Source organism: Metopolophium dirhodum, chromosome 5 (genome assembly GCF_019925205.1).
Source record: "Metopolophium dirhodum isolate CAU chromosome 5, ASM1992520v1, whole genome shotgun sequence".
Lineage (NCBI taxonomy): Eukaryota > Metazoa > Arthropoda > Insecta > Hemiptera > Aphididae > Metopolophium > Metopolophium dirhodum.
The window spans coordinates 32974400-32986651 of record NC_083564.1 but is presented as its reverse complement, the minus strand read 5'-3'; the positions used below and the strand labels follow the sequence as shown (position 1 = coordinate 32986651).

At 30.5% G+C, this 12252-nt stretch overlaps 1 protein-coding gene across 3 annotated transcripts in view; it reads left to right on the top strand.

Moving 5' to 3' along the window:
- Window positions 1-12252, top strand: part of LOC132944134 (guanylate cyclase 32E-like) — an 82671-nt gene that overhangs the window by 17951 nt on the left and 52468 nt on the right. For 2 of the 3 annotated variants that reach the window (XM_061013316.1, XM_061013317.1), the window contains exon 3: window positions 1229-1398. In XM_061013316.1, coding sequence (XP_060869299.1) covers window positions 1229-1398 — 170 coding nt within the window. Of the gene's footprint in view, window positions 1-1228; window positions 1403-12252 lie in introns of those variants that run through there. The other variant, XM_061013318.1, reaches the window with a different exon arrangement.

Genomic DNA, 12252 nt, shown 5'->3' with positions numbered 1-12252 from the left:
TGTCATAGAATATTTTTGCCATATTAGTTTATTGCGAAGGAAAATATATTATGGATAATATTTATAACCATTTAGGTACGTTAAATCAGTACACTATACGCATATAAAATTAATACTATAACATAGTAAGTTTCTCTTGTTTTATCTATCTGAAAACCTTTGCAAAACTTTTTATTCGGTTGAAGATAAATAAAGTTTTTGGTAAACTTGTTTCGGAATAAAGCTATGTTCCGCCTCGTAAAATCGGACCGGCAAGTTTAAATTGCGTCTACATTAATTATAATGTACATAATATTATTAATATTAATGTATTAATATGACCACAAATGACTTAGTTTTTTTGTATTAAAAGTATCAAAGGGCAGGGTTATTAATTTAGTATTGTACGGTTATTTTAAAATATGCGGTTATGCATTTTGCACACTTTAAATGTGATTTTTAAATTCGTAAATAGGGAATGATTACTGACATAATAAATTAATTTCATTATTGTAATATTATTTTCACGTTCAATTTATACTTTTATAATATGCATTCATGATAATTATGTGGGATTTATACATTATATTTACAAACAGATACAACATATTTGACATTTTGTTTAATTGTTGAGTTTGTTAGTACGAGGAAATTATAATACAAAATTGAAATTGTGTTGATTTTCATTATTCTATTACATTTTTATTTGGTACTTCAGTTTTTTATTCACAATGATCGTTTTAAGTTTATGGAAATTGGAAATTTGTAAGTTATACCTATAACTGTAGTTGCAAACATGTCACCGTATATTATATGAATAAATATAAATTGTTTTTCGTTTTACTTTTTAGTTTTAATACTACCGGTATAAATTGCAAACAAATAACGAAAATCATACTAGATTTTTTATTTTATTCCCTTATATTGTACATAAAGGCGGTTTTATGAATATATAATAATACCTATATGTATTGGAAAACATAAATATCGCATGGTTCAAAGGACTTTTTTATTGAAAGAAAAAAGAAAAAATACATAAACTCGCACATAATAAATGTGTGAGACACGTATATATATATATTATATTATTTCGTTTGGCCATTGAAAAAAAAATATACATTTCTCGTGACATGTTGATTGTTAAGAGGGTTCGCAAAAAAAAACCCTATTCATTCGGTTCGTTTCACGTATTTTCGTTCATTTTTATCGAAATTATTTCTTTATTTTACTTTGTATGTGTATATAACAGGTCATTCGTTGAGTTTTCTGGTAGCCGAAACGTATGGAGAAGAGTCGACTAGTATACTCGAAACGGCGGAATTGTGGAAAAAAAATATCTCGGCTTTCATCGGACCACAAGAGACGTGTCTGCACGAAGCTAGAATGGCTGCTGCCTTTAACCTGCCGATGATTTCCTATGTGAGTCAGTATAAAAATATTAAAAATATTAACATTTAAATTGTTAGTTCTATATAGAATATAAGTCTATAGTACATAGTATAGGTACGTTGGTCAAATATTATGTTTGCCTACATGTTTTTTAGTTTTGGATTTGCTTCAACTATTATTATGTAATATTATAATGTTTTGAATTTATTATAATATAATAATTTATAAAGTAGGCCTGGTTTGGCGCGGTGGTTGGCTTCAGTCACAAACGTGTTCTGAAGTCAAGTATCAGCCGGTGTCACTAGTTCCCGGATAGATTAGGTAACCCGGGTTTTATAGTGACAAATCCTCGCCACATAGGCACGTGTTCTAACCAACCGTATCCGCAATTAAAAACCTTCTAAATAACCATCAGGCTAATGACCATAAATGTTGAAGCTTTTAATAAATATAAAAATAATAATTTAAGTATAGTATATAATATAAAGTATAGTTATAGATAATGTTTATTAAAGGTTTTTCATATTTTTCCGATCGATTTTTTTTATATATGAATTTTTTCTTTACCCTCATTTGATTATAATTTGAATGCTGCACATATGTAAACATAAGCTGGCGGATTAAATCTGTAAATTAAGTTTCCCTTGTTTTGAATACTAGGCATAGTATTTATGCTAAATTCTCGATTTATTGTATATACCTACATGAATATACTGGCTTATAAAGCAATTACTGCAATTGACACGAATCCTCCGTGTATTGTGTATAGGTATCAAAGAAATATTGCCTATAAACACATTTTATGACCGATTTTCATGGATTAATTCAGAGAGGGATTTTATATATTATATTGTAGGATTATATTCACACAAATTAACTCATAAACCTACATCTGTTGGTGAGTTTTAAATTAAACTTTCACCGCCTGTTATTGAAGGGAAATTAATTTGTTTTAACCTAATAATCGATACTATATTTTATAAATTAATAGTCGAACAATATTTGTAAATGATTGTAATGCTCATTTGTTTGCCCGTTAAATGAAAAAATACAAATATATAGTATGCACAATAGTGTTATTTATACCTTGAATTACAATTCATACAAAGTGGCCTAAAATATTTGTTTGACGTGCTTCAGTTCACTCACACACACATGTCCATCTGAAAATTAGATATAACACGTATTCTAAATTATTATTCGCACTTTTGTTATCACATTTGATTAGATAATTTTTGTTTTAAATTTATGGCGGAAAATTTAAGTGTCTGAAAAGTTTTTGATACGGCGATTAGTTTCCAGAGTGCAATGAAATATCAATCTGAGTTATAATTTTAAGTTTTCGTAACAGTCAGTTTTAATATTTTTGAAATGTCCATAATTTCTGGAAAGTACGATTTAAAGTTTTTGGGAAAACCTTGAAAAGCCAATGGACATTATGCCAAAATGTATCCACGTGAATAATATACGCAAAAACATTTTATTTCTCAAATTAAAACTGTTAAATACGTTATAACTTATAAGTATTACTCGTATAAGTTTGTAGGCTGGTAATAATTGACGTATATTTTAAGCTTTCGTATTATTCTTAACAATGGCCGAAACAATAATAGTTTCATCATTAACTTGATCATAGAACGTACCCAAAATGCAAGCATCTTTTTATCTTTTTTATTTTCAATCTTTTTTTTGCTTCATTGGTGAAATAATATGTCCCACACTAATGAAAAATGTAAAATGTTTAACTACTTATCGATGTATCACGTTTTTGTGTGTAATGTCTATTTACGGTCGACTGTCCTAATTTCTAGTTTCGTTTAACTACAAAACAATTCGGTTCTGTATGACGATTAAATTGCAGTAAATGGTTTTTGCGAGTAAACTTTTAATAGAATATCCTATAAACAATATTATATATTTATATACATAGAATTCTTGGAAGTATCGGTTACTAAAATTCGATATCTGACACGACGTCATTTAATCGTGTACCATAACTGCTAGATAAATTCTAAATTGTACTGCCATTACCTAATGGATTTTTTCACGGTGTTTTGGATAAACGATTATAAGTTTCTGACGTGTAAAAAACGTGAGCTTTGTAAAAAAACGTCTACCTGCAGGTTACAAGTTTTACACATTGACAGTAAAGTTGAAAATTTATTTTAAAATTATTTACTAGCCTTTTTTAACACGGAAACTGTTGTAAAGCAAAACTTTTTATAATAATTACGTATAACTATTAGAAATATTACAGACATAAGTTACATAACACTGATGATCGCGTGTTTGTACCCTTTACTCTGACAAGTTTAACTTTTGAATATGTTATGAAAAAAGTGTTTCATTTTGTCACATTTGACAATAGATTATAGATATCGTATTTATTGATGATATTATATTTTGAGTTTATCGCATTATTCTTTGTATTTATAACTATTTATTATTTAGTAAATAATGTATTACTATAATGTTAATCTCTACATAACATGTAGACCAACTAACAACTACTCGTGTGTTTATGTGCATCCTTTTAACGAAATCTTTATGTTTTTCGAAGTATTTACCTACATTATTTTGTACCATTTGATACATCATTTTCGTCATTTTTTATCGTCTATTTCGTTCAGAATCACCTAAACGGACCATTTATTTTCTGTGTTTGTATGTTTATGATTTTACAAAACATGAAACTACGCTACGGAACATCAGAAATGTTTCCTCTATAATATAAGGTTATAAATTTTGTCGTTTCCTTCGGAACCAATTACTCGATATTTATTTTTTTTTTCATTTATATGTATTATGTATCGTTTATGGCTGAAACTTGTAAGCTTGCCCTGCTGTTACGTTTGAAAGATTTTACCAGTGACCTATACAATATTGTACCTTCAGACAAGGCGTCTTTCGGAGAGATTTCTTTTTAAAACCAGTTGACGTTCTGAGACAATGAATATTTACGTAAACAATATTTTCACGAAATCATTAGTTTATTCTTTATGGTATCCATTTGGAATTGAATTTCGTCGCTACCGGTTCGTTGTACCGCCACAGTAACTCGTCTGGTAACTCGTTAAAACCGAAACAGCTTGTTTCACGATAAAGACTGAGATAAGCACAACACATAGATGAAGGTAAACGACGTCATTATTGTACAATAATTGTCAAAAACACAAGACGGCTTTGAATGTCCGACGCGAGCGTCCCAATGACCAAATTACGAGTGATAATAATAATAGCAATAATAATAATATAATAAAATATAACAACGACGACGTTGAAAACCGTTGTAATTTATGACTTTCGCGGTGTTTGGTGTGCGTCTAATTGGAACAGTTGGCACTTTGATCATCAAAGTTAACGAGCATAATATTTTGTCCGCGTAATGGAAAGTAGTTAGAAAAAAAAAAAATCAGCAGATACAAAAATACGGAGTATAGTTACCTACGTATAATAATAATATGATATTTTTTAATATAAAATAATATAATATTATGTACGGTGTTATATCGTAATAATATTCATGGGTGAGTTATTGCAAAGTGCATTGACTGTGGTCGTGGAACAACGCACGGGCAAAGTCTATTTTTAACACGACACACGACGCACTCGGACTTGGTTGAAGATTATTATTATTATTTTATATTTTTTTGGCGTTTGTTAATGGTCCAAACACAGTTGTCCCGCCGATGCCGCCGCCGGAAGCTCCATTCACTCTGGCCCATAGCCGCCACGCGGTACTTCAACCGGAATAAACGACGACGTCACAACGTACTTACTGCGACGACTATAACGATATTGATATGCTCACATATTATTTTATGTATTCCTACATTCATTGGAGAACATAATATGAATAATTATTATACGCCACTGCCTGGCAGGTGGTACATGACGACGTGTTATAGGCACGCCACTGTCGTATTAGATAGGTAATTAATATCGTAATAATTCGTTCGTAGGAACTATCGGCACTGTCGATAGCGTCATATTAAGTTTTACTCCGCGGGGGCGCACACAAATCCGTGAAATCTGTTGCCTTAGGTCTTGTTGTGTTTACTCGATGTCGAATGTTGTGTGTGTGGGTACTATGAAAATATAATTCCATTGGATGCAAATACCCACACCCTCGACAGTGGCCACAGTGGTGATTGAAACGCAAATCTTGCTTCCACTCCTCTCGTTATTATTTATTAAGTTTCATGAATTTTTATTTTTAATTCATACGATATACTTATCTCTTGTGTTTAGTATAAGTTTGACATTTTTTTTTTATTTCAGACAAGGGGCTCGTCCCTTTTCACTCAGCCACCCTTGCATATACTGATAAAATAATAATAAAGTTTTTTTTGTTTTGCTGTTTTTTTCTTTTTAACTAAAATAAAGATTTAAGATTTAAAAAGTTTTTTTTTTAAATAGAAAGATGCAATTATAAATACATTAAAAAATTTAAAGGTGGTGAGGCGTGATCCACTATAGATATAAAACGCCTGCAGTTGCCACTATATGAGTGTAAATATACGGGTTTCTCTGTTGTATACGGGTTGATATATAAAAATTAGATAATCTATATTGTTCTCGAGTTTTGGGTTGAAGATTCTCGACTATATTTTCCATGTCTACTTTGTATTTTTTTTTTGGCAAAAACTTTGAACCCGTGTATTATTTTCCCACGCTTTGTTCGTTCTATTCGAGCGCTCGGCCAGTAGTTATCTATATACAGACAGTGTTTGGCAACATTTTTATATGAACAACAAAAAAAAAATACACCTCTTTATATGACCACGGTTATGGTATAGTTGTATGTAGGTAGATAGGTACCTACTGTCAATAAAAACACGTTTTTGCAATAAATTTCAAACATATTATTTTTTTCAGATTTGTGAATTAATATTTTACATTTTTCGTCTTTATTGACTTACATAAATTCATTGTACTCATCCAATTATATTAATTTGTATTTGTGAACGGTTGTGTAGTTAGTAATGGAATATAATTCCGTCGTTTAAAAAATAGTTTCTTTTACATATTTTTTCTTCAATAATCCCTATTGTAATTATAATTAAAAAGACGCAGTCACGTATTAAAAGTTTAATCAAAAATAAAACTAATATACTTTTTACAATTCACCTACACTAAAATCAATACACTGATTGTTGTTCTCAAAAAAATCGTAGATACTTTACGTTGGTATTGCGAAAAAAGTATAATACATTTGCATGAGTCGTTAAAACTTTTATTTATATTTATTTATCAGAAACAATATTTTGGGGGGGGACGGAGTGGCCGAGCGAACTAAGGCGTCGGCTGTGACGCAGCCGACCCGAGTTCGATACCTCGGTCGCAGGCGGCATTTTTCTTCGGGCAAGTCACGGTGTCCGGAGAACAAGTGCCGCCATCCCCCACCCGGGCATGGCAGATACCTACGGGTGCCCAAATTAAAAATTCTGCCAATACAAACACACACGTGTAAACAATTCTATAGTACCCTCCCCTACAGTACCACAGGCTAGTGACCTAGTAGTCGAAGCCTTAACCCTAATAAAAAAAAAATAATAATATTTTTGGATTTTTTGAATACATTTTATTGAAATTTCCTGATAACCTATAATCTATATGGATATATGTATATTTCGATTAATTCGGACTTTGTTTTTGTAAAAGGTACCTATATATAGAAATATATGAGAATCTAGTTTATTATTCTGTATTAAATGTTAAAACAATAAATTGTGAATATTTAAACTAATACAATATTCAACATTTAAAATATTAGAATCACACCAAATGTTGGTTTATTAATCAAGTGAATTCCAATATAAAAAATAAATAAATTTAGTTAAAGCTAATACAGTTATATCGATTTTAATCACAGGTATATAAAACAAGGTAAATGAAAATGTATTTAAAAATTATATACTGTGCAGTGAACACGCGTTAAACATAATAATACGTATGAGTATATAAAATATTATATTAGGTGCATAAATCAATAATTGGCTTTACTGTCACATATTTTGTATAAATTAAAAGTTTATTTTTTAAAACTGATTCTCATTTTGTAAGGGTAATTTTTAATAAAAAATTATTGGTAATGAACTAATTAGGCAATGTTAGCAAACAATAATTTATCTTTATTTCGGGGTGAAAAATGTGCCAACTATAATAAATGCTGCTGCATAAGACCAAAACTTTTATAGTCATTTTTCAGTTACAATTATATTCACTAAGACTTCTCCTTACTTTTCATAATAATATTATGATGGTGTGTTCAAACGTTCAGCCATATATTAATACTGACCCATCCTAATGATTAATGAATAAAACATATCTTATAACGTTCTATTCCACAGTCCAAAGAGGAGCTGTGTGTTATTATTATACAATATCTACATTCAACAACAAAACTCGTAAAATAGTAATAAAATAAATAATCACACTATCGATGTTATGTCGGCGCTAGAATAACGTCTTGCCACAAAAATCCTAAATATAATATAAGAAAACAACGCTATACTTATAAACATTGTTCGAGACAACAATAATGATACGATGTCGGAATAACTTCGATCAATGACTAAACTTACCTGCCGGTAAATAATAGATGTGATAAACAATAATACAAACAATTGGGTTTATTCTTTCCAAGTCATTTGTATTCTCTGAGCAATTTACGCGTCACGCGCGGTTTGCTCGAGAAATATCAACTATTCTCTCGTTTCTCGCCACTTGTTTTAAATTTTTTTAATTGTGTAGTTATTATTATAATACACGTATTGATAATTAATATTAATATAATAATATTATAGTATTGATAAACGCTCGAAGCGTAAGGAACACCGAGACCCACCAAGTGAGTGAGTCGAACGGATTTCGTGTTCTTATATTATGATGGCTTTTATAATATAATCTTTAATCAACCCACACGTCGTATGCGAAATTGGGAGGTTATAAGATATTATCATCTTTTCCTATTATCGTAATACTCGCGCTGCTCACACAATACGAGTATATTGCGCGATTTATTTTTGCGAGTCTCTCTTATTCTAGAGTAAATAAATACATATGTGCGTACGAACTGCGAAGCACGCTGATAATAATTTAGAGGATGTGCAGTTCAAAGACCAATAAATCTAATATACGCTGTGTTACGAGGAGTACATAAATAAGGGAGTGTTGCTAAATTTGGGTGTACATTGATTTTATCGGCCAATAACCCATCGCGTGTTTTATTGAATTGGAAAAATATTTACTCCAGCAGCTGTATAATACATATAATACATATATACATATAGATATATATATTATCTACTGGGGTGTATCGTCGTGTATCTTCCGAGGCTGAAATGGTCGCGTGGTTACACCGCAAACGGACGCGCGAATGCTGTTTATCGGAGCGGTTAATCTATCGTATATACCTCGGTCGCTTATCCGCACGATTTCTCGCTAACTATATACGAACAAACATTTAACGTCCCCGGTTGTTTCGATGTAAATTTAGCCGATATTATAAAAATGTACAAACAATAACAAGGGCTGACTCTGCTGTACGATTCCGGGAGAACGGAACACGCCGTCCGTATATTAAATAGTTCTCGTTTACTAGTGTGTATAGATATAGGTGCGTGTTAATATTATTGATTATATTATGATATACGGAGTGTAACGGAAATAACGGACAAACGTAATCAGCTGCGTAATGATACTTTTATAATTTTTTTTATTTTTTACTATACGATGTTTAATAAGTAGGTATACCTACTTATAATAAAAAAAAAAGTAATTACAAATATTGATTATACATAGGTATCTATATATTTGATATAGGTACACATCAAAAGTTATTTCAATAGTTGAATTACAAATTATTTCTCTCATATTTTTTTTACACCTGAATGTAAACAAGACGTATCGGCACATTATGTAAGATTTCGTTTAGCTTAATCAAAGCAAAAAAAAAAAAAAATACAAAACACAAGTAAATCGAATCCACAGGTTGTTTCGACTAACGAACCATAGGCATGTGCAGCCAGATACGAATAAGTTTTGTGAGACGCGTACAAATCATGTATTATTATTTTAGTTATTGAATGTTTAAACTCAAAATGTATTGAATGTCTGTTGGAGTGCTTAAACTCTGTCCATGATTATAGTTAAATCCGTTTCCACTTGCAAGTTGTTCCGATCCGAAAACTTAATCTACCGGGATAGAATAACAATATGAGGAGCGCATACAATTTTTATTGGATCTATGAAAACGTATCGTTGACGTCTGTTTTACTAATAAATTATGTTTTTTACTCTCTTGATCGCTCATAATCTGTATATTTATGAGAATGTTTATTATTTTATTTCTAAAGGTAAATTTTTCGACCGATGAATATTCACGCGAAAAATAATATTAGGTATATTATAATATGTATAGAATATAGATAATGTGCTTGCCGGAATCAAAAGTGTTTTCGTTATAATATATTTATATCATATAGTTATTGCGATGGACGGCTAATGGTTGATTTGAATTTGTTGATGGGATGTGTTGTATTTATTTTGATACTTACCTAAACCAAGAGTACAAGAGTTTATCGTGATTTATTTTTTTGGCAACTGCGTTGAAATAACAGATTTTCTTTAGTGGCTTTTCTCCGAGCGACAGAGTGAAATGTACTGGAAAACCTACTCGAAAATGATTAGAACCAGAAAACATTTTTCTTGATCGAAATAAAATGGCTTTTGGTTTATTGGTATAGAAATACGTATAATGGTGCAAAAAAAAAAAACAGTAAAAGAAAAAACGTTCAATCGGTAATATTTTCGATCTCTGTGCAAAGCGTCGATGGCGATGACGACGACTTATAATATAAAATATAAATAAAAACAATGCTTCCAACGGTGATGGTTATTATTAATCTGTAACGGTAGCGTGTTCGCGATAACGTGATATCGTTGAGTATATGTGTACTTACGTGAATTGGAAACGAAGGTAGTTAAATGGGTTTCGTGTAATGTATTCAACTGTCATTGCACAAATTAAACCGTTCAGCTAACGAGATTCAGTAAATATGTGTCGCCCCGGGGAACAGTTTACATGACTAATAAATAATCATTAGCCCAGACATTATATAGAAATCGGCAATGTAACTGAATCCGTTTGTGAAAAAAAAGTCAGACGGACGTGATACGCTTTTGTGATATGGGTGTGCGTGTGTGGCGTGTGCGTACGGAACCAAGAGAACAACGACCGTAGACAATTCATTTATTTTTTATTAGTATACCTACCTATATGGCTATATTATATAGTTCTTAGTTGTCCAGTTAATAATAATATATTATGTTAAAATTCGTACAGCGCTGCTCGTATAGTGTTAAAATAATAATTATCATGTTTCGAACTGATTTCACAGTATGCAGGTAGGTATAGGCAGGCAGGCATATTTTCCGTCGAAAATATTTTTTTTTTTATAAATCCGTGAATTCATATCACTGCAACAACACTATAGCACGTTTATATAAATATTTCAAATTTTTTTTTTAATTATCGAAATGAAATAAAAATAATTAGTAACCGCCTAGGTATGTACCTACATATTTTTACTAGAGCAATTTCCGTTTGTCGTTTTTTTATCGTTCAAGAATTCGAGAAATTTGGCTCTATTTGACTTGACGATAATTAATGTTATTTACCGTGGTACTTAGTTGTATAGCTTGAATATTTGTTTAATGTATAAAACTATAAAGTATTAAAGTGTACTGTAGCTGTTGTAATTATAACAGGATTTTGTCGAAACACTAGTTAGGAACCATCACATTCATTTCTATCAGTGCAAGACTATAATGCTAATAACTTAAAAACAAATAGTACACTTTCTAAAATTGGAGAAAAACGTTCCGCCTCTGTCACTGGTATAAATTATTTACTAAAGAATGTTCTGAAAACTAATAAATTTAAAATGCACTCTCTTCGATACTATCGTTTACATAATGTGGAAAAATATCATTTGATTTATTTATCAAAATTACCATAGCTCGAACGGGGACGATTAGTGAATTGTTTAAGGTATAAGTTATTTTTAATGGTAGATAATAAATGTTTGTCTATATTATTAAACATATTCTTATGCCGACCATATATGATAATACCTATCAACTACAAACCTCAATAAGTCACAACTTTGTGATTTTTATTGAACAATTAAAATATAAACTAAACGGAGCTTCTGAAACAAAACCAGTTTGAACGAGCCGTGATGGCTTTAATAATAATATGTAGTACGTGCGGTTATGAAGTAGTGAGTGTTTTTAATGTTCGCTATTATCTATATTATATTTTTATAAATGGTACGGAGAAAAAGACAGTAAGAAGATTTTAGCTAGTACATTTTTTGTTCAATTGCATTATGCACAAAATGAAACAATAATAAAATGGAACTCATTTTTCTTTAACTTTAACTGGCCAAGCAAAAAGATAGTGGTGAAAAAAGCGGATGAATGAAACAGACGTTTGTAAATTGTGACTATACCATTTTTCAATTTATCTTTTTTTTTTATTTGACTCGGTTTAACCCTCCTTTTCATTTATACGAAAAACAAATTGCTCCTCTCCATTGAAAAACTAGATAAATTTAAAAATGAACTAATGCAACTTGAATCCTCTGGCGTAGGTAGGTTTTATTACATTTTTTTAAGCGTACACTGTGAAAGCCTTAATTTGTTTTCAATTTAATCCATTGAACCGTAAAGATCGAAAATGTTCACCCGAGATACACTATATATAAAGTTGTTACAATAATTAAACAAACTATGACGCGTAAATAATTATTTTTAAATTTAATTTACTTAGGTTAAACTGCTAAATAAACCGTAAACATTAAAATGCAAATAAAT